At 42.7% G+C, this 24,005-nt stretch overlaps 1 protein-coding gene and 1 long non-coding RNA gene across 4 annotated transcripts in view; one reads left to right on the top strand and one right to left on the bottom strand.

The window, feature by feature from the left end:
• Nucleotides 1-12,507, bottom strand: part of LOC138259502 (uncharacterized) — a 66,907-nt gene extending 54,400 nt beyond the window's left edge. The window contains exon 1 of one of the 2 annotated variants that reach the window (XR_011198747.1): nucleotides 12,417-12,507. This is a non-coding gene — a long non-coding RNA (uncharacterized lncRNA). The remainder of the gene's footprint in view (nucleotides 1-12,416) is intronic. The other variant, XR_011198748.1, reaches the window with a different exon arrangement.
• Nucleotides 12,417-24,005, top strand: part of TRMT61A (tRNA methyltransferase 61A) — a 95,489-nt gene continuing 83,900 nt past the window's right edge. The window contains exons 1-2 of one of the 2 annotated variants that reach the window (XM_069207284.1): nucleotides 12,417-12,520; nucleotides 12,876-13,226. In XM_069207284.1, the coding sequence (XP_069063385.1) occupies nucleotides 12,896-13,226 (331 nt within the window). In that variant the 5' untranslated portion in view covers nucleotides 12,417-12,520; nucleotides 12,876-12,895. The other variant, XM_069207283.1, reaches the window with a different exon arrangement.

Below are 24,005 nucleotides of genomic sequence, written 5' to 3'. Positions count from 1 at the left end.
GCCCTGTGGACCACCTAAAGATACACTACACTAGAGCCCTGACCCCAGGGAACTCTGTAGTTGTTTGTGAATGTTGTATTTTTCCTTTATGTTGTTAGCGGTAGAAATAAAATACTTCTCTTTTTTCATAAAAGTATTTTGCTGGACAGTGATTTATTGCTGCTGGTGCACGCATTTTGAGTTGTGAGCCTGTGTTCAGTCCCCTGTATCCACCTCCACCCGAGGGAGCTTTGGTCTGCTTGGATCACGCTATTCCTGCGGGTCACGTGCTAAAGGGGTACTTGGCACTGTTGCTCAGGATCCATATTAGATCGACCCAGGAACATCAGGAGTAGAAGGCCTCAATGTCCACAGTTGGGCCCAGTAACCCCCTCATGCTGCGTGGCCCTCTGTGAAGGGTTCTGATATCTACATAAGGAAGAAAGTTTAATTTCCTGAATATATTTGAACCTCTTCCTCCATGTATTTGTTCAATGGTCAGGAGGACATAGAAGATGGAGAAGACATTTTCATTGAAGAAATTGACAAATTGGGAGAAGGAGAATATTGGTTGCTAGTATTAACCTTTTGTTTTCTGGAGAGCATCTGCCACAGGGGCAATTAAAAACTGCATTTGTTCCTCTGGAAGCTTAAAGCCTTCTGAAGGTCAGACAAGAGCAGTCTTATTTTTTTACACCTTTCCCCATCACCATCCTCAGAGAAATGATGCCTCTTGGAAGAGTGATTCTCCTGATCTATTATGAAAGACAAGGTACAGTTAGGATTGCTGTTACATATTGAAATTAAGAGTCCAACTTTTAGGTTAAGCCTAGGCAGCGCGCATGAGCTCTCTTTCCATGCTGTTATCTACTTCTGTGGGCTTTCATTACACTCATTACCTTCATTTTTTGCTTGGCTTGCCTTTCAAAATTCCTTTGGCTTCTTTGGTAAATGCTTAACATATGTCCCGCCTTTTGGCTGTTTTGTTTTCACCCTAGAGACTCACTTTGTTACATGTATCAGTTCACTTCTTCCCATTTAGTTAGTTTTGGGGCACTACCTTTTTCTTTTGACTCGGCTTGCGGTACCATCCCTCTACCACGTCCTGCCCATTGCTGAGTTTCCTGTTTGTGACAGCGCTCATTGCAATTCAGTTAATCTCCCTGCGCTGGGCCGTCCCCGACCACCTCTCTCCCATTGTTGTATTTGGTATTTATATGTTCTCGCTGTGATTTACACATACAGTGTGTCATTTTTTTTTTAATCACTCACCCCTTGTTTTCTGTTTCCTGCAGCAGCAACAAGAAGATGCAGACATACGTCTGCATCTTTCTCCCGGACTGGGTGCACTTCATTTTTGTCATACTGGGGTGTTTTCTTTGAACTTGCATTTATCTTGTTTTGTTTCCTGGTATCTAGGACGGTTGCAAAGAGAGCACGCGAGGAAGGGTAGAGCACATCTCATGTGACAACTGCATCTTCGTTGCCCCCCCTACATAAAAGGTGGACACCATTGTTTTAGAGGGCAGTGCAAAGTGAACTGGTGTTGAAAGGTGAGCCTGTCATACTGCCATTTCAGTACGCTGTAAATTACAAGTGGACCGTGGTATTCAGAACAGCTCTTAACATCTGTAAATGAGTTTTGAGTGGCTATGTGCTTGTGTCTTTCTCTCGCGGATTCTTGCATTTTGTTTCTGGTATCTATGATGAGAGAGAGGATCTGCCTGAGTAAGTACAGAGTGCTAGGATGGGTAGAGCAGACCTCATGTGACAACTGCATCCACGTTGGCCCCTCTTCCCCTATCTCAAAGGTGGACGCCATGGTTTTGAAGGGTGGTGCGAAGTAAACTGGTGTTAGAAGGTGAGCGCGTCATTCTGCCATTTAAGTGCACTGTAAATAACAAGTGGACCATATGGTCACCCTTTTTTATTTTTATTCTTACTCCATCTCATCACCACAAGGTGTGTTTCATGGGTCTATTTTCATTTTCTCTGTCCTCTTCCTTTGGTACTACTATTGCAGTTCTGGGAATTCCACATAGTAGATCTGTGTGCTCTGAGGCAATGGTGGAGGTAACCAAGGCTCCCTTCACCTGCCACTCCTTTCTACACAGTGGTCCCTGCGGGACACCTCTGCAACCAGTGGCATAACGAGGATGCTATAGACCCTTATGTAAGTAAACAAAACAGGAACACACTCCCCTCTTTGAATACTGTAGTACTGACATAGGTAGGGTGGAGAGGTCTCTTACGATCTCCCAGCCCTGGTGCAACTGAACCTGCTGCACTAATCACTACACCTCTGCCTTCACCCATGGCTGCTAGGGCGGGGCAGGAGTTGTGCTAGCACATGAAGCTTCAGTAACTTTACTTGCAGCATGACCGTCTTTCACTGTAGTTTTGAATGCTTATGTTTTCTTAGTGTTTGTTCTCCTGCAGCTTATGCAGCATAGACACACCAGTGGTTGAGTTGGAATAGTGTAATTTGGAGTCCCTTGTGTACATGGTGCTCCTTGCCTCCTAGAACAACATTTGCACCACTATTTAATTTGTTTTAGGTAATGAAACAGGGTTGATCCTCACCTTGTACATGCCAACAGTTGAACGTTACACAATGCAGTCCCCAATTGCATAACTAAACAACCACGTGCTCTTTTGGAGGATTTGGCTTTAGTCTTCTGTCTACTCTCAAAAAATAGTCCTCTCATTTATTGTCTATCAGCAATGTCTAAGCCTGTATCCCTCCTTTCAGAGGTTCGTGGCACCCCACACGTTTCTTCTCTGACATGTTGTCCCTAGCCAGAATGCTATTTGTTCTCAAGGTCAAGTATATTCCAAGAGCTTAATTACATAGTATATGCTGAATAACCAATAAAGCTGCATTTTTACAAATGTGTCCATTTGGTTTTATATCAGATTGCCACGTTTTTCCGCAATTAGTTTGTTTTACCTACTTGGGCCATCTGAGCTGACAAAAATTTTATTTGAAAATCCTTTTATATTAAGTGGATTTCACATATTCTGTAAAGTCGTGAAATTCTCTAAAATAATTTTGGTATGCAGAGCAATACTTGCTGCGCAGAATCCAGAAGTACTCATTCACTAAGCGAGAAGTATTGGCTAATAGCTTACACTTGCATTGTATTCTCTTATAAGGTCCCAAAGGCAAGACATATCGGCTATGCCAATGCTTGTTTAAAACTTTTTTTAAGAGCAACTCCTTGCAAAATAATGTATAAATCTAATCTATAATAATAAGTGTATATATATGTGTGTGTATTTAAATATAAATGTGCAATCGGCACATTTCTTTTTGTCTCTTCTAATTTATTTTCACACACTATAGTAAAAAAGGAAACAGACTGCCTTGAACTGTGTTTGCCAATATATGAAACCAGTGACAAAATAGCTGAATTAAGTCAGCTGTATGTGCCAAACTCACCATTAAGGCACAAGAGGCTTCAAAATCAGACTATTTAGGCACATGATTCTGCCCCTTTCTTCCAAGAGACATTCGTCAAAACATAGAATCAGCGGTAGACAACTTGAGGACACCCAGTAAGTAAATGTTGCAGAGTGTTCCTTGCTTAATGTGACCCATCTTGGGCTGCAGTGGTATAACCCTTGATAAAGAGAAAATACTATAACTGGAATAACAGGATACTTAACTACCAGAACTTATTGAGGCTCTGCCCCGCCTTAGTAAGCCAGCAACACTTGTGAGGAGCTGAATAAATATGTGACATAAGATACTTGTAAAAGAGCAAACATGGCTGCCGTGTAACTGCGAGGTGAGGCACGCTTGCCCCGCCCACCCGGGATCCCGAGGCCACAGTCAGCAACACGTCCGCGACGGAGCAACACGGGATACAGAGGCGGGGGGAGAGAAACCCCCGTCTTTCTGTAAATGTATCAGCGGAGCTCGCCAGGGAGTCAAGGCGATCGCGGCAGCAGTAGCTGCTAACAGAATCTCCGCATGTCGGAGATTCTACGGAGTAAGGAAGCGCCTCGGAGCAGGGCGGCTCAAAACCCCGGCAGCAGGCTGGATTCCTATGAAGCTGGTAATGGCCCCTTTTAACTTTGAAGCAGGATGGGAAAAGCCTTTAGGAGGATAAATCCCCTGCAACGCTGTCAGGACCGTATTCACTAAAATTCAAGTAAGAGGGGGCAGGTGAAGCGAGATTTTGGCTCTGGATGGGGCACTGAAGTATTAAGCACCAGCCCGGATATTAGGATTGTAATGAAAGCTCTGTTGTGACATGTATTCTAAACAAGCTAGTCCTTACTCAGAAAGTAAGGGAAGAAAGTGAAATTGAAATATATTTTGGCACGTGGAGTGCAACATGGAAATTGAGACCGAAGTTGCTCTTTTTAAAAAAAGAGGGGAAAAAAAGAGAAGGGGACATTCATTAAACAAATCTACAGAGCCACTATCACTCAGAATTCAAGACTATCATTAGCTGATACAAAAGGGGCCTTGCTACTTGTGGGATTGAGCTGCTAGATTGTTGTTGAAAAAGATAAACTGCCGACATAAGGATCGAGTGTTTTGGGGCCCCAATGTTGGTTGCTATACAGGCCGGCATACTTAGGAACCCGTACACTTCCTCTCAGAATATAAGGACTGTCATCAAACGGGCGATAGATGATGTGATAGCGGCAATAGTTGGAATCACTGGATTTGTGAGAGTTTTACCTCATACCCTGCGAATAAGTATGGCACCCAAAATTACTCGGAAATCCGGAGATAAGCTGGATGGATCCAAAATGATACGTGTGGGAAGAGATAAAGGGGATCTAGCTGGAGTTAATAGGTGCCCCACCGGCAAACCAACTGGGAAAAATATGTATGGTCTGGGGAAAGAGGTCAAGACAAGTGACAGTGTTGCCCCCCTAGTGGAGGTTAGGGGGAAAAGCAAAAGCCAATTTACTATTATGTCTTTTTTAGCAGGCGGGGGACAAGAAAGCTGTCCTGCACATATAACCCTTCCCTCTGAAAGCAATCCGATGGTCGTAGAAACTATCCCGTCGGATACCTGCAGCGAGATCACTCTTATGGAAGGCAATGGACCCCATATTGAAGCTATACAAGGTAGGGAGGATCTGGCAGGGATTGGAGACAGCAGCACAGTGATAAGCGAGAAGGAGTGGGGCCCTCTCACCGAAAAGGAGCAACTCCAAGTGCAGCCTCAAGGGCAACGATCAGAGCACCCAACCAGGGTAGGAGCTACGAGTATCTCAAGTCCCACAGTGGGCACCGAAGAAATGCAAGATACCAAAAGGGTGGAATAAGGTAATTGAAAAAGACTTGAAATCTTCGGACTGGGCGAAAGACAGTAGTGATAAATTTTACTCTTTGAGAGAAGACTCAGATCTTAGTAGCGGAGAGCATAGCCTTAGCGAATCTGGCAGTAGTGAAACCTCTGAGACTGGAAATAAATCATCAAGCAATGAACTCACAGTGCGGCAGCTACGGCGACAGCGGAAATGTACAAAAACACGCCCGGCTCTCAAGAGGGTTTTGAAGCCCCAACATCTACTGGAGGTAGAACTCTAAAATGGGATTACTCTGGCATTAGACTAACAGATACGCCTACCACAAGCGGCCAGGAGCTGGTCAATAATAATATGGAAGGAAACACAGGAGGTATGGCAAGCAATACATGCTCGGTAGGCGCCGACTCTGGGATGTTGCAGTCAATATACAATTCAATTAAAGATCTTCAAACAGAGACTAGGATTGAAAGTCGACGTGCAAGGGTTGCGACAAAATGATTGCAAGGAACGATTCGTAAGGTTGCAAAGACATGTACAGAGATTGAAACTAAGCTAGGCTCAATGGATGAAAGGATAGGGGCAGTCGAAGAGGATGTTAATGCCCTTAAACAACAGAGTGCTGCAAGGGACGATCAATTGACAGATGTCATGTGGAAACTATAAGACTTTGAAAACCGGCAGAGAAGAAATAATCTACGATTTCTGGGTATACCTGAAGGGTTGGAAGGGAGTGACATACGGACCTATATGGTGAAACTCTTGCGGGGGGCCTTTCCGGGACTGGGCACTTGGGAGTGGGAGAATGAGGTCCAGCGGGTCCACAGGTTTCCAGCAACCCGGCGGGAGGGAGGTCAATCGGTAGAGCCCAAATATCCTAGAGCTATTTTGGTCTTTTTTGGCAATTATTTGCTAAGACAGGCGATTTTCGACAAAGCTCGCCCTAATGCCCCACGTAGTGTGGAAGGGGTTACCTTCTTCACGGGCCGGAATTTTGTCATATAACTGTTGAACAGAGGTGGCGGCTCCGACAGCTCATTAAACCATTTTTAGACAAAGGAGGGGAGGCCTATCTGATGGCCCCTGCCAGACTTAAAACAGTAGTGAATGGGAAAGTGAGAGTATTTACCTCAGAAATCCAAGCAAAAGAGTATCTGATGTTGCTCAAGTAATAGAGGTTAGAGACATGAAGAAGATAAGGGATCTCAGGGGGTGGGTGGGCGGTTAGGCCTACTTTTACACAACACCAACATTCAGGCCAGTGGGGGTCTGATTGCTCATCAGGATGGGGGGGGGCTGGTTGGGGAAGGGAGCTCTCGACCAGTCCTAGGGGGATGGGAGAGGGGGTGGATGGGAGTGGTGTGGGGAGGAGGGAGGGGATGGGAGAGGGACTGGGGAGAAGAGTAGTGTATGGGGGAAGGGGGTAGAAAGGGGGGGAAACAAAATGGAAAGGAAAGGAAAAAGGGAAGTAAGAGAAATATAAGGACAGGAATGGGGGAGCAAAGTGAAAAGAGAAATCAAGACTCCGTGCAGCTAGATAGGAAAGTGAAAAGTGGTAAAGGGAGAGAGGTGAAACAAAAAGGGGGGGGGAAGGGGGGAAAAACAAAAGAAAAATAGAAAATGACCAGACTTCGAATTGCCTCAATAAATATATGTGGATTAAATGACCCCCGTAAAAGAAGGAAAGTCGACGAAGATTTAAAAACTTTTAAGGCAGATATTTACTGCTTACAAGAGACACATGTGGAGTATAAAAACTCTAGAATCCTCGGGTCGCTCGGTATGAGGGTGATAACCTGTTCCGAACAAGAGGTCAGAACCAAAGGGGTGGCAATATTAGATCGGAGTAATAAAGTAAAATTCATTAGACAGAAGGCAGACAGGAGCTGGAGATGGGTGATCGTAGAATGCTGCTACGGGAAGGGCAGTTTTACACTATGCTCTATATATGGGGCAGTCACGGATGACCCAGTAGTATTGGATACTCTTGCAATAGAGCTAACAGGATGGACCCCTCCCTATATTCTCTGTGGTGATCTTAATTTTAATGGTTCTTGGGATGGATTGCAGGATTTATTAGCGTCCACATCCAAGAAATACCAGGGACGCAAGCCCCGGGTATATAAGGCAATGGTTGGCATCCAGAAAGAATTAGGATTGGTGGATGCTTGGGTAAAACTAAGTAATCCAGACCCTGGATATACTTATTATTCTGCCCCTCATGTGAAGCTAGCACGACTTGACTATTTCTTGATATCTCCCGAACTATTAAAGAATGGAAGGATGGAAATATACCCGCGACTATATCAGATCATAATCCACTAGTATTCGAGTTGGAATTGGATGGGCTTGAGCATAAGGTTAGGAGGTGGACATTTGAAAGAGGGCTCCTCAAGGATCCAGAATACTGTGATTATATGAGAAAGTGGATAGTTGAATTCTTGGGGTTCAACCAGGGATCGGCCTCAGCAGAGATAGTTTGGGATACCCTAAAAGCAGGAATACGAGGGGAAGCGTTGAGCTTCAATCTTAAAAGGCAGAAAAATTCCCAAAGTAGAATAAAAGATTTGCATATGAAGCTGAGGGATGCAGAAAGACAATTGATTATAGCTACAGAAACAGGGGAGGACATAAATAGGGTCCAGGAGGAAGTCGCTATAGCTAAAGCAGCAATTAACAAGGATATTGCACAAAGAATAGCGGAGAAATATCTGGCACAACGCTCAGAAGGGTATGAGTATGGAGAAAGATCCGGACACCTGCTAGCAATAAGGGCAAGTAAGAAAACAGCAGCCGGGGTCATTAGAGAGATTAGAGATTGGCAAGGACAGATAGTGTCAGACGTGGATGGAATTAGGAAGGTGTTCCATAGATATTATACAGAAGTATATAATGATACATCTGTAGTCTCGGATACAGAAATGTTAGAATTCCTAAATTCTAACAAGATTGATAGGCTATTGAGGGAGGATCACTTGTATATGGAAGATCAGATGGACACCCTGGAAATAGATAAGGCATTGAGTGAACTCGCTAGTGGGAAAGCCTCAGGCCCTGATGCGATCCCCTTAGAGTTTTATAAAACCTTTAAAGCACTACTGCTCCCGGCGATGATGGAGCTATTTATTCAGGTACAGAATGGAGGGAAAATTCCACCATCATGGGACAAGGCCAACATAGTAATTTTTTTGAAAAAAGGGAAGCCCCCACAAAATCCAGCTTCAAATCGGCCAATCACATTAATTAATAGTGATGTCAAAATATACTCAAAAATACAGGCCGTCCGATTATCTTCGGCGATAAAGTTAGTAACACCTAGACAACATGGGTTCGTTCCAGGTAGAGATACCACTGATCATATTCGAAGAGTTGTTGCGCTCTTCGATGCTACAGAAGTGGCAGAGGAGCCCATGGCAGTCGCATTATTAGATGCAGAGAAGGCATTTGATCGGGTGAACTGGAAATATCTGTGGCATGTAATGGAGTATTATGGTCTCGGGAAGAAATTTATTTTAGCGGTAAGGGCTTTATATAGATCACCGGGAGTGAGAATACAACTAATGGGAGGACAATCCGAGTGTATCCAGGTGAGGAGAGGCACCAGGCAGGGATGTCCATGTTCTCCGCTGCTATTTGCTTTATATATAGATCCCCTGCTTAGACAGTTGGAAGAGAACAGTAGGATTCCACCAATACGTAGGTATGGTTGGGATACAAAAGTTCTAGCATATGCGGACGATATAGCTATACTAACTCCCAATCCAGATTTGGCGCTAAAAGAGTTTGAAGAGGTGACGAGGAAATTTGGAAGGTTCTCCGGATATCTGCTAAATAGAATTAAACACAGTTATTGACTAACCAGTACACAAATACGCAGTATATCTGGGTATTGATATCACATCAAAAGTAGGAGAGATCATTAATCTGAACTTAGATCCAATTCTCGCGAAAGCCAGAAAGGATATGTGCAGATGGAATAATCTACATATGACTATAATGGGGAGGTGCAATATGGTTAAAATGATCTTTCTCCCTAAACTGTTATACATGTTTTGTGCTGTACCACTGAGCTTTACAAATCTTAGATTTGAGGAGATAGATCGGGTGGTCATGAGATTTATCTGGGCATTTGGCAAGTGTAGAAGAGCGAGTAAATGTATGTCTTTACCGCGAGAAAGGGGGGGTAGTCTTTACGAAATATAAAATTATACCAAATGGCAGCAGCTTTTCAGTATATGCGCCCATTATGGGGTGCTAAGAAAGAAGGGGCCGAGGTAGACGACTGTCCTAATATTTAAGAACTGCAAGCAGGAATAGCAGCCAATGGCTGCTTGGTAACATTTCATGAACCTGGATATTATAAGAAAGCTAGATATAAAGTACTAGAGGCGGCTTATAAATGTTGGCGATTATGGCGGAAAAGGAAAGGGCTCGGTAGATATAATTATTATACCGTAATTAAGAATAACCCACTGCTTCCTGAAATATTTAAGGATAGCTATATGGCAAATTGGGTCTCCCTAGGCATAGAGAGGTTAGGGGATCTTTTCGACAATTTCGGGGTTAAGGCATTTGGGGATCTCCAGGAGCAGTATGGTTTAGAGCGAAGGGATTTTTTCAAATACCTACAGATACGAGACTTCCTGGGGAAAAAAACAGGTGGGCTGCAGGGATTTAGAAGTAACCAACTGCTTAATGATATCTTGGTAAAACCTAACATAGCAATCAGGTCAATCTATCCATTATTGATGGTAGAACAACCAGACGATTTGGAGAAATATAGTGAGCGATGGAGAGATAAGTTGGTTGACGGAAGTAATAACTTCTCTCGGTCATTAGAATTGAGACATACTATTTTACTTTCCTCTTTGCTGCAAGCACAGCATTATAAGACCTTGTTCGATTTGTATTATACACCAGCGCATCTTGTCAAGTGGGGGAGCGTATCAGGAACAAATTGCCCGAGATGTGGGATCTATGGAACAGATATTGTACATATGTTTGCCACTTGTGGGGAACTAATGGCTTTGAGAGATGGTATTCAATTTGTTCTGAAAGGGGTCTTGGGATATGACTTGGACCTTACCCCTGAGACCATGGTCTTAGGGGTTGCCGAAGAAATAGGGGGATGCCATAGAGCTTTTATCTTTGTGGCTATGGCGGTTTATCGAATATGTGTATCTTCTGCATGGTTGAACCCACGACCACCGTCATGGCAGCAATGGTTGGGCAAACTATTGTCTGTATATCATTTGGAAATGGCACTGTATGAACGCAAGGGGAGACATGCTAGGAATAAAGGGAAGGCAATATGGGGGCCATTTCAGGACAGGATCTTGGCTCATTAATGATTAATGTTTAACTAATCCAGACTCTCCCTCCCCCCCCCAATTTATTTGTCTGGAAGTATCCCTTTTCTAGGTCAGTTGGGCTATGTAATTGTTCATTTATTTACTTCTTTTAAACTCTTATATTTGGTGCAAAGTGATGTATGATTACAGCTGTTTCTTATTCCTTTCCAATTAAAAAAAATAAAAAAATAAAAGATACTTGTAAAAGAGAGGATAACCTTTTCTGTAGTACGAGCTACTTCTGATCACTGAAAATCCTTGCAAGCTTCTGAAGTCTTAACACCTTTTGCATTGTTACCGGACACCCCCATGCCCAGCTTTATTGACTTTAAGCCTAATGTCCACAGAGCTGGAAACTATGGTTTGAATGAAATACTTTGACTAGGGGCAGCTTGACAGGTGTGTGAGTGAGGGTGTGGTTTTGGGGGATGTATGAATATGTGTGCATATGAATGAGATATATGTATATGGGTGACTGAGAGCCTTTGTTGTACATATTTGTGGCACAGGTCATGCCTTTCTCCACATGTGGTATCATTACATGTATCACACAAACATACAACCATTTTCTTAGATGGGAGAAACTTCAAGTACAAGATGATCTAAATATGGAAAAATGTTTGCTTTTTAAATTTCTCCCTTTTAAAAAAAGGATTGTATTTTTCAGTTACAAATATGGCAGAACGTTCTACTGGCCACTGAGAGCAAGAGGCCTACTGTTTATAAATGCAACACTTAGAAAAATAATTTCAAACACTTAAAAAGAAAAGTTAACTTAATGATTAAGATAGCTTTCCATTTTAATTTTCTCTGATTTAAAAGCATTAAGGAACATAATTTTGTTCTCACCTCCAATATTGAGTTGACAAGGACTTTGTTTTTAAAGAGTTAAACAACTTAGTGCTTCAAATCTACACCTCTGTGCCTTACCAGGGATACTAACTCTGACTCCAGCACTGCTCATTATCTGGCCCTGCTATCTGCAGCGTGATAATGATGTAAAATAAACACAGCCTTCCCTTAACTTTAAAAGGTAAAATGTGACCCTGTGCTTATTTAAAAACGGCCCCAAGGCTGTGAGCTACTCTGAAGATGTCTGAGAGCTACTGGTAGCTCATGATCTACTGGTTGAAGACACTTGCTCTACCCCAATAAAAACTCAATTGATTTAACTCCTGACACTGTGCCTTGCATTATACCACCTACACCTGTTATGGGGGAGGTCTGGAACTTTCCCCCAGGAGGCACAGCCTTAAAAGTCTGTAGAGCAGACAAAAGAACAGGAAGTGTGGTAAGCAGTAGAAGCATTAAGGAGGGACAGAGTATAGATTATGTTTTTTTTCTTTGGCTCTAGCTGAGTTCCCTAGCGTATGGGATAAAGAATGGTGCCTCGTGAAGTAGTGGTACAAGAAAATGGGTTCAGGATGGAACGCATGGAAATTGCTTCAGCAAGTTAAAAGAAACGCTATTATTGCACGATTTACACGCGCCATCCACTCGTGTTGTTCTTCCTACCAACCCAGACCATTGGCTCAGCTTCCTTGTTAATCTGGTGCCCTCCTCATCTCCACTGAGGCACCTAAAACAGCACCGGGCAGTTCAATGCTTACACTCCACCGCGGCATTTATACAGCGTGGGTGTTACAAACAGAGAAATACAGGGAGAGGGGAGCAGGAGCCAGAAGAAAGCAAGCAGTCCTAACTCCGCTTGCTACTTCGCCCCGCAAGTTCCGGCGCCCACAACAACCCCCACGTGCAAAAAAAATCTGAAAGTGCAGCTAGGCTTGCCTTCAATCTGCACCAGGTACTCACTGAAAATGAAACGCGGTGACAGGGGCGGGACAGAGAAGCCGGTTGCGGCTTCACTTCCGGGTCGGTCGTGCCTCTTCCGCATTAGAAAAGGAGGAATAGAAAAGGTCAGGAAAGAGCGGTTCTCTAATTTTAATTTTTTAAATTTTTATAAAAGGTTCTAAGTGGTTAAGGGGTGACGGTGCCAGCAACGTGTCTGTTTTTTAAATAGTCAATGTCGTAGGGCTGGCGCGTTTACCTGGTTAAAATGTCAACAGTTGCCTAAACTGCGCGTGTATGTTTTTCATAAAATTATTCTTTCTGCGGCTGACTAGCCATTAATTAACCAAGTATCTGTCTCGAGTTTTCTCCTCGCGAAGTTTATTGCTAGACTTGGTAGATGTCTTAAAAAAAAAGTTTAGTTGTGCTTTTGCATTTATCCCCTGTACGTATATCCTGTTTTCTTTCTTTGATACAAACAAGCTGCCCAGAAGATTGCCGAAATGAGTTTTGTTGAGTATGGAGATTGTATGAAAGATGGCGACACAGCTATTGTCTTTTTGGGACACGACTCCATGTTTCCAGTTAAAGTTCAACACGGTGGCCAAACTCAGACGAAATATGGAGTTATCAGGCATTCCACTGACCTTATTGGAAAACGATTTGGCTCAAAGGTGACCTGCAGCAAAGGAGGATGGGTCTATGTGCTTCATCCAACACCAGAGTTGTGGACAATGAATCTTCCGCACAGAACTCAAATTCTGTATTCTACAGACATATCGATAATCACAATGATGCTGGAACTGAAGCCGGGGTCTGTGGTCTGTGAATCAGGTAATGTTTAAAAAAATAATTTAGTGTTGTTTGACACTTACAAATAACTTTTGATAATGGACTGTTAAGGTATTTTCTCGAGGATGTCAACATAGCGCTCTCTTGTCAATAGATTACTAGATTTCCATTTAAATGTTCAATTTCAGAGTTAAAAAGGATACTAGAAGATAAAACTAGAAAAACGCCAAAATCAAAGCACTGATCTTCATATTGGAGATTTCTTAGCCCTCTGTGCTTGTATTATTTGAAGGGATGAGAATCTCTTAACCTCATAGCTGATTGGGGCTATTAGCGCTTCATGCTGAACTCTTTTTAGGGTTGAGACTGTGTCGCATGCGCTTGCGCATGCCTTTCGCTTGTGAGACGCTTTAGGAGTTAGAAAAGGGCTCGTAGCCCCCTTGACGTCATGTCAGTTGCCTTTCATTGGTTCGTGGGCTTGCCTGTTAAAATCTGCTTGCTTTCATTAGTGGAAGGAGCGCACACGTCATGCCTTTTCCGGTGGTTAGCCCTCCTCGAGCGCAGCGACCAAGTACTAAAAACATGCAAGGCTCGCTGTTTCCCATCAAGTTTGTGAACTACTTTTTATCTTTTGTTTGCAGCGTGATCTGCTAATAGCAGCGCGATCGCGCTGTTTTTTTTCTTTCAATTTGGTAAGATAAATCCGGTTGGGAGTTTACAACTGTTAATAGCTGTAACTCAGAGAAATGCGAGACCCTAATGCATTGCAAATGCTTGTTAGGTCTTGCTGGAGTCAGTGCATGCACTGTTGCTTGCAAGACATTTTGGTTACTTACAAGGGGCTTAGAGGCCACCCATTGCTCACAGATGATTGGCTTTGTAGTCAGACTTATTTTCAGGCTCCTGGTTGGTCAGCCTGTGCTGGCTTCACTTTTTGTTTCTGTGCTTCCCCCATCCCTTGAAGATGTACTAAGCACTGACTCCTATTTTTTTTTGGGGGGTGGCGGGGGGGGGGGGGGGAGGGGGAGGTGTCCTTTCACTGCTTCCGCCTTCTGTCCCAGCCTATATTTGTTAGGTCAAGCCTGCAGGTGCACTGGTGCTTGGTGACCTATTGCATTAGAAATAAGCATTTCCAATGTAATGGGTTTCGCGTTTGCTCGAGTTATAGCTATTAACTGGCCATTTCTTGCCACTTAAATTGAAAATGAAAAATAAAACAGTTATTATCAAGTGACGCACCATACCGTATTAGGTAATGAGAAGTCACTCCATACGATCCCATGCTATACAATGACAGGCCATAACATACTATACAATGACAGCCCACAATGTACCATATCACACAATGACAGGCTATACCATACAATTCTATAGAATGGCATGCCATACCATCCCATACTATGCTATGACAGGCTATAGCATACCATATCATACTGTACAATGAAATACCATACTATACAATGACAAGCGTACTGTGTTACAGCATACTGTGCAATGACAAGCCATACCATCCCATACAATGACAGGCCAGTCCATACCATTGTATGCAATGAGAGACTGTACTATACTCTACAAGTACTTTTTTTCCACTTTGCAGCCATATTGTTTTACAAACTGGTGCATAGACATAACCTATTGACTTTGCCAATGCTTATTTTAATTTTATGTTTGACAGTTTTTGCTTGGCCTTTGTGGAAAAAAAAATCCCCTCAAAAGCTATCCAGGGCAAGCTTTGCCATTTTCCCCCTCCAATTGTTGGAGATTCTAAAGTTACCAGAGGCTTATTGATGCAGGTAGCTGAAAAAATCCCAAATATAGCAACATTTCTTTGGGGGGGAGAGAGGAGAGAGGGCATTGAGGAAAGTACTGTAGAATAAAGCTTTTTATTTTTCTTCTAAAAATGGCATCAGCAGAAAACTTTGTGCTATCACCATCTTCACAGCTTTAAAAAACAAGTAGAACTGTAAAAAAAAAAAAAAAAAAACATTTTTCTAATTAGTAGATTATTTTTTTCTCTAGTATCTACCTGCTTGCAGGTTTGTGGTGGAGACGTAAAACCCATTGGTCAGGGCCACTGGAATTATGCAGCAGGAGACGATCAAACTGTGGGACAGGGTTGAGAAAATGATGTAGCACGATAAGGCAAATTATGCAGCAGAATGTGGAAATTTCATAGTGGTATTCATTATTTTGCCATTTTTAGTGTCGAGCGCTCCCTGTTGTAATCTCTCTGTGGGCTTTTAACCACGCCCATCACTTTCCTTGGTTCGTTGTCTTGCCTTTTAAAATTTGCTTGATTTCATTAGTTAAAGGCATGCATTTGTCATGCTTTTTCCGGTGTTTAGCCCTCCTCGAGCGCACTGGCCTACTACTGAAAACATACAAGGCTCCATGTTTTCCACTTGGCTTCTGGACTACTTTTTCTCTTTTTTTTTTTTTTGTAGGCAGCGCAATAATGCCCAGCAGTTAATCGAACGCTTTTCATGACAACTAGTTTAATTCCATTGTTTATCCTAGCTCTCCTTTGCGAATTCAAAGTTTTACACAGCATGATCGCGATCCTTTTCATTTTTTTATTACTACACAAAGGAGAAACCAGACTGGTTTTTTTGTTCTGATTAGTCACCTTCACGCTCATGGCGTGACTTTCTAAATCGGCTCCTTTATGTGAAACTGTATTACTTTTCATTTTCAGTTCATGTGGCAAGAAAAGTCCGATTAGGAGTTTACAACGATAATAGCTCTAACTCGAGCAAACACAAGACCCATTGCATTTCAAGTGCCCCATCATCGCCCCCCAACTCTGTATGATCATCAGCAGCTCCTTCGAGACCGCCACCTTACCGGAGAGCTGGAAGCACGCTGAAGTCAATGCCCTGCTAAAGAAACCCAAAGCGGACCCCGGAGATCTCAAGAACTACCGGCCCATCGCCTTCCTTCCCTTCCCGGCAAAGGTAATCGAAAAGATAGTCAACGGCCAACTGACCTGCTTCCTGGAAGACAACAACACTCCGGGCACCTCTCAATCCGGATTCCGTAGGAACCACAGCACCGAGACCGCCCTCATCTCCGCAACCGACAACATCAGGACCATGCTCGACAAAGGCAAAACTGCAGCCCTCATCCTCTTAGACCTCTCGGCTGCCTTCAACACTTTCTGTCACCACACCCTTCGCACACGCCTCCACGACGCAGGGATCCACCACAAAGCCCTGGACTGGATCACCTCCTTCCTCTCCGGCAGAACCCAGAGAGTCCGCCTCCCTTCCTTTCTGAAGCCACCAAGACCATTTGCGGCGTTCCCCCAAGGATCCTCACTTAGCCCAACCCTTTTTAACATCTACATGGCGCTGCTCGCCAACATCGTCCAATCCCACAACCTCAACTTCATCTCCTACGCCGACGACACCCAGCTAATCCTCTCACTCACCACAGAGCCCACCACTGCCAAAACCAACCTCACAATGGAGTATAGGCCATCGCCAATTGGAAGGAGAGGAGCCGCCTAAAACTGAACTCTGACAAGACGGAGATCTTAATCCTTGGCTCCAACCGCTCCGCATGGGACGACTCCTGGGAACCGCACCAATGCCCACCAACCACGCACGCAACTTAGGTTTTATCCTAGACTCAGCGCTCACCATGACCCAGCAAGTCAACACAGTGTCATCTTCCTGCTTCAACACTCTCCGCAAGATCTTCAGATGGATACCCATTGAAACCAGAAGGACGGTCACCCGTGCCCTAGTCAGCAGCAGACTGGAGTACGGCAACACTCTCTACGCGGGAACCACGACCACGTGCCAGAAAAAACTACAACGCATACAGAACGCCTCATCCTCGACATACCATGCCGCAACCACATCTCAGCCCACCTAAGAGACCTACACTGGCTCCCCGTCAACAAGAGGATCACCTTTAAACTCCTCATTCATGCTCAAAAGCACTCCACAACACTGGCCCTGCCTACCTCAACGAGCGACTCGCCTTCCACACTCCCAACCGTAATTTCCGCTCTGCCGACCTAGCCTTTGCCACCGTCCCTCGCATCCACCAAACTACAGCCGGAGGCAAATCTTTCTCCCACCTCACCGCCAAGACCTGGAACTCCCTCCCTGTCCACCTACAACAGATCCAGGACCCGCTGACCTTCAGGAAACGCCTCAAGACCTGGCTGTTCGAGCAGTAGCACTCACCCCTCCCCCGCTCTTTCAGCGCCTTGAGACCCTATGGGGTGAGTAGCGCGCTCTACAAATGATTGATTGTTAAACTTGTTAACACTATGTGGGCGTTGGGTGTACCTCATTATTGCCCGTTTAACACCCAAATATAGCAATACGCAACAGGAAGGTGACCAGTCCAGCTTTGCAAAGGGCCTTCAACTTGGCGGCAACCCACGTCACTTCATTTTTAGTAGCTTTTGAACCGTTTGAGCTAGAAACAATTTTTTCTGTTCAAATCTGCAGATTATGCGTCAGATGTGGATTATGTGGCAAATTCAGCTAATCTGTAATTATGTGATAATCGCCTACCTATACATTTCTTAAAAGCATACACATTTCAGAATTAAGCAAGGGGTGGTTTTTGTAGATTAGTCATGGTTTTTCCCAGAGCAAGTAATGTTTGAACTAGAAAAAATAAGTAGGAAAAAAAGAAAAATAAGTGAAAATGTTTCATTTGTAGTTTTTGGCCTTGATAGATGATTTCAAAATACATCTACTGTTACTTCCATCAGATCTTTCCAGTTACAGAAATGTATTGTTTGTTGTCCAAAAATGTACAATATCCCAAACGAACAACTTAGCTGCATATTACAATGATTTTTCATTGTGTTCTGACCGTGTAGCAGTTAATACGGCAAAAGCTGATGAATGAAACTGTGTATAAAGAAACCTATTCATTTTTAAAATTTGCCTAAGATACTGAATTTAGGAATAGTGGTTATTTGTAAAACACTGAATTTGGGTTATCCATACTGTCATGTGATTGAGAGAACATTTTTAAAATGTGTTCTTTCTTGCGCACTGGCTTACATTTGAAAGTCAAAATGGAGAGGCATTCAATTGATATTAACAAAGTTATTATGTTTTCTCTTACCTCACACCATAATAACAGTACCCCACTTTTGTTTCTTGGCCTGTTTTGCGAAAGGAAAAGCCCCAAAACATAATGAGGCAACATAAGCATTTTTGCCTTGCAAATTCACTCATTTTGGTTATGTGAGTAGGTATGTGGTATTTCAGCCCATGCTTGGCTACCAACAATAGAAAACTAGTCACCCAGTGAAGGCTGGGGTGGGGTGACTTGCTTGCATCTCAGTACATTTTCTTACCCTGAATGCAAGCCTCAAACTTTGGGTAAAATCATGCAACACCCCCAATCTGCCCCTGGAGTGGCAGAAAACCTGCTGGTGCTGTTATTGTATTTAGGCATGGCCAAGTACCGGGAATGGCTGCCCACTCTACCCCTTATTTTTTTAATTTGAAGCTATCCTAGTGGATTATGTGACAGAACAACTAGCTCCTAAACAAATATAGCCTAAACCACTACTGCTAAACAACTAAAAAATCTCTACAACTAAGTACTGAACAACTACTGTCTAAACAACAATTGTGCCTGAATAACAATTGCCTGAACAACTCATTTTAAGGTAAGGTTTTCTTTTTGTTTTTTTTTATGGTTTATTAGTTGCTTAGAATTTATAGGCAAGTAGTGGTTTAGACCTCGTTGTTCAGGATGTTTCCCATCCTAGTGTGTAATGGACTTTTTATTCAATTGTCCCCAGTAGATGAAAATCCTATTTCATGTTTTTTTGTGGGGGGGGAGCTTGCTCATGCATGACTTCTCCTCTATCCCTAGATTCTAGCAGGTGTGGGATTCCTGCCGTAGAATCACAGTCTTCTAGGATCTTCTAGAGAGAAGTATTGCCTGGAAAAGGGGTATTGTCCCCTTTCTAACTGTACCTCTCTCACATGAATAGGTGTTCATTGAGGCCTGAGATACACCCTGTGCTCCAATCAAATGAAACTAATCGACTATGATGGCATCAACTTACTTCAGTTGCAATTAGTGTGATGTCAGCACACTGCGATGCATTCCGATTTAAACAAAATACTGAACTTGTGTTGTGAGAACCTCTTGGACCCGAGTTGGTTCCCCTGTTTTAGTACCTTCATTTAATATTTTACATGTTTTAGCTGCATCTCTTTTAGCATTGCCTTTTTACACACTTTCTCTGCATGATATTCTTCTGGGAATATGCTGTACAACAAACTTGTTTAGTTATTCTTTTCTCAACGAGTAATCAGAACATTTTGTTCAGGGCTAAGAACACTGTACACAGTATTCTGGTTCTTGTTTTTCCAGTTCAGGAGATTACTTTTAAGATCCAGACATTGCATTACATCAGAACTGTGGGACACTATCTCCCAGTATGGGGCTAAGACTAGTCCCTTAGATCGGGCCAGTCAGAAGGTTACACCCGCTATGTTCTCTGTATAGTCTTAAGGTTACCTAGGAACTTCTAGAACTCATTTACCATGGCTGGATTGTTTATTGTCTTTACCATGTTCATAATGCTCGTTACTTTGCTTTGTTCCGTCTGCCTCATTATCGCAGCTAATTCTCTTTACGCGCGATTACGATTTGTTTCAATAAATGTATTGAAAACCTATCTCCCTTGTGTTTTGCCTGGGCATGCATGAGTAATCCAACGAAAGGGTGAGATCTGTTTCACTGACTTCCCTGGGGAGTCAGAGTGTCATGTTCAGGTTGCCGTAATCACCTTCCACCACAGTAGTTTCAGGGGTTTGGGTGAGGCACTGTGAGCTAGCCAGGAAATGGGCTCACAGTTTTCGATGGCGTAGAAGGACTTAGTCCCCCACATTCTGAAGTTCTGCTGTTCTAAATACGCAGACCTATTATCTTAGTAGGAGCCAAGTAACACTTGCTATGTGGGGGAACCTTCCACATTGTGTTCCAGTGTTTTTTTAATTTTTTTTAAGCAAACCCTTTCTTTTGCACTGCGTTGACAAACTTTTCCTGTCCACTGAGGTGTTTGTGGATGGTTCGCTCACCACAGCTAAGCAGATTAAGAAAATTCCAGGGGATTTAAGATTTGTGTAAATGATTGTTAGAAATGTTATGTTTATTGTATATCATGGATCCCACCTAGTGGCATGTAGCAGGAGCTTAAACATGACAGACTCAGTTTGAGACCGGATTACTGAAACCAGGTTGCGGTTGGCATTCACATCTTATTGGCAGAGAACACTTTACTGTTATTTTCTAATAAGTTTACATCACAGTCTCACACTTGGAAAGCTAGTATTTTGTCTTAATATATCCCAAATTACCTAAAAGCAGTGGATATTTTCCCAAACTTTTTTTAAAACATTTTTTTAATATATCTTTTTATTGGCATTTTGTAGAACACATACATTTTGTAGCTTTGCACTGTCGCACATTTTGATTGTTTATTATGGGATAGTCCCCTCACCTCCATTCCCTTCCTCCTCCTTCTGTACATAAGCTGCGTGGGTGATAGTTTCTGGTAAAGTCTCAGCAACATTGAGTATATTGGGTTCGCTACATATATTTCCCCTATAGGCATTCCGTTGATTCCAAATTTTACTTTTGGGGTGGCATTCTCTGCCCTCGAAAAACCACCTTGTCTGCCAGCATGCACCAGTCCATATCTTGCTTCTAATCGTCAAGCAGCGGGATCCGGTCAGACCTCTATAGTTGTGCTATATTTCTCTTAATCACAGCTAAGCCCAGTGTCACCCAAATTTGAGACAAGCAGCCTTTATCTGTTTTAGCACATACCACCTTGTTGAGACCTTTTATGTCTTCCACTCACAGACCCCATGCATTCAACAACGGCCTTCTAGTAGCCCATTTTCCTGCCTGATATTGATACATTATATTCTCGAAAACTACATTTTTCATAGTCTTTTTCAGGGGTCTATTATTCCGTTACATTGCCTCTATGTTTTCCAGGTGTCCATATCTTGTCCCTTTACCTCAGCAACCCCTTCTCCTATATAGATGATTTTACTCCACTATCCACCAACCAAAGTCACTTTTGCACTGCTGCAGCTTCAGTGCCTTGGTGATGTCCCATTGAATAATATTTTATCTAGCAACCATTCAGCCTAGTTGGTGGAAGACCCTAGTATATTGTTTAAGCGCTGTTTCACACCAGATGTCTAGGATGTATAATTTAGGCTCAGCTGGTATCTTTGTTGCCACTATATCATTGAGACACATTGCCTCTTCCATCCAGAATATTTTCACAATGGGGCATTCCCATTTTGTGTGTAGGTAATTGCCTGGCTGTCCACATCGCCTGAGGCAGAGATTTGTGAGGGCGCCCCCTATGTGAATAGTTTGAGTTAGGCTAATCTAAAACTCACTTTTATTGCAACCTATCTATGAAAGACAATCACCATCTCCCAATTCCTGTCCTGGAAACAGGAGAGGTGTGGAATTTAACAAAATATCTACTTGTCCATGGGACAGGTTGCTTGAAAAATCTACTTATCTTGTAAAAAATGTACTTGTCCCTTTGTGCCATGTAGTGCAGCAACAAATTATGGCAGCATTCATTATTTAAGAGCTCTGATAAAAGCCTCTGATTATCCCTACTATAGTAGGGCTTGTATACTAGGAATTTCAAGCCCTTCTATAGTAGTTTCCTTATTTTGCCACCTTTCCACAGATCTACATACGTGGGGCGGAGGAGGCAGTAAGCAATAGTTTCAGGGATGGAATGCCTGTGAGTCTATGCAAACCTACTGACTTGCATGTTTCAAGGATTTTCACCAGCTCTTCCCTAATCTTTTACCACACTTAGAAAGGTTGTGAGGTTACTCCTGACAAAGACAAAAGTACAAGTACTTCCAGGGTGGAAAAAAGTGGTTGGAGGAAAAGTGAACTTGTAAATGCTCAGTAGATTTTCACATGAGCAAATCTAAACATACAAATATGCTCGTGCTAAAATACAGTTCACAAATAATTTCTAGGAGTAAGATTTTCTGGCCTACTTCTGTAAATTCTTGTGCATTAATGAATACCACTAATGCAAAGACGTACACCCTGGGTGCCCTTTTGTGGCTTTGTTTAAGAATTGGGCCCCTAATTAGGTCTAGCGTTAACCAAGACTTTCTGGGTGTGATTTACTAACATTTTGCAAGGGCCTTGTGTCATAAAAGTGACGCAAACCAGCGCAAAATGTTTTTTTTTTTTTTTTTTTTAACTAATTACTATCCAGTGCAAAACAAGTTTTGTGCAGGAAATTAACGCAAAGCAATCCAAAACTCTGCTTTGTCAAGGGGGCATTACAAGGGTTTTCCTGTGCAACTTCCCACCCTTTTTGACGCAAAACCCTATCTACCAAAAATGCAAGACAAGGTTTTGCGTCAAAAAATAAAGCCTTTTAAAACCAGGAGTGTAAAGGGAAAATGTTGTAATTTCTCCTTTCTTTTCATACTTGCAGCACACATACAAAGTAGGAAAAGTTTTAAATGTTGTTTAGGCATAGTATTTTTTATTGGAAGGGAACCCTTTCAGTTCAAAACCTATGCTAGAGTCTTGCACACACCCTTGCTCTGTGGTGCAAATGTGTGTGCATGGTGCACAGCAGCAAAAATCTGCACCTGTGCTAGGGAGAGGGGAGGAAAGAACCATATCTCTGGCACTCTCCCTACCTGTCACGCAATGCAGCACAGCATTTTTGGCTGCTGTGCTGCGTTGCCTGACAGTTTAGTAAATCTGCCTCATTGTTTTTATTACAAGTCTATTTATTTCTATATCCATCTATCCGCTGGCTTTACTGTGAGTGATAGCATTCTGCTCTTCCACAAGGAGCATACTGGTATACAAAGTCGTTTTGTTCAGTGCCAGAAACTACTGTGGCAATGTCTGCTTTTTTAGACCAAAATTTATTTTGCTTTTTGCCAATGTTTGTTACAATGGCGAGGGCCTGGCAGCTCCCACAACAATAAAGTGTTTCAAAAGCCATGTCAAAACAAGACACGCATTGACCAAACCAAAAGACTGACCACCAATGTCAGATAGGTTGGCTTTGCTAATGCTTTTTTTATTTTCATGTTTCCCATAATCTGTTGACAATGCATACACTGATTATTCCTTTATGAATATTTTGTGAAAATACTAGCATGCATCAACACATTTTACTAAATGATGCTTCAAAGAAATAGTACCTACAATTTCACAGTAATTTAGCAAAACATTTTTTTCCTACTTGCATTTTTTTCTGAACATTTTCATTTGAAAGCAAAGATTCCTCAATCTTGCTCACAAGCGTCTGCAAACATTTGCATCTAATTAGAGAGCATTCTGGTAGAATTATACGTAGCCTCATATTGTTAAACGTTCAAACGTGTGTGTACACTTGTTTTTTTTTTTTTTTACTGGAATCACTGTCTGTAGTGCAGTGTGACCTCACAACATTCACTTAGAGCGGACACCCTAATAATAAAGACTTTGCATTAATGAACAATAAATACAAGTTTGACCAGCATTAATATTTGGACGCAAATATTACCTCAACTACAGACCGTTTCCCTGTAAACCAGCAGCCAAAGGGTTTGTGCTGCAGAGGGTTGGGCCTACCTGTCTCAAGGACAAAATAACCATCAAAACTTGTTGTCCTTGACCCCAAACAATATATCTTGGTAGGCGGGCTATAGGAATTCCATACCCTGAGCAGTATCCTGACCTCCAATGGGTTAGACTAGTGTTTTTGTTGATGGGTGTGGCCATAGCATGTTTCAATTGTAGCTATCTACATAGCTT

This window comes from Pleurodeles waltl, chromosome 9 (genome assembly GCF_031143425.1).
Source record: "Pleurodeles waltl isolate 20211129_DDA chromosome 9, aPleWal1.hap1.20221129, whole genome shotgun sequence".
Taxonomy (NCBI): Eukaryota; Metazoa; Chordata; class Amphibia; order Caudata; family Salamandridae; genus Pleurodeles; species Pleurodeles waltl.
Note: the sequence above shows the minus strand (reverse complement) of the source record. Positions and strands in the feature narration are given on the sequence as shown.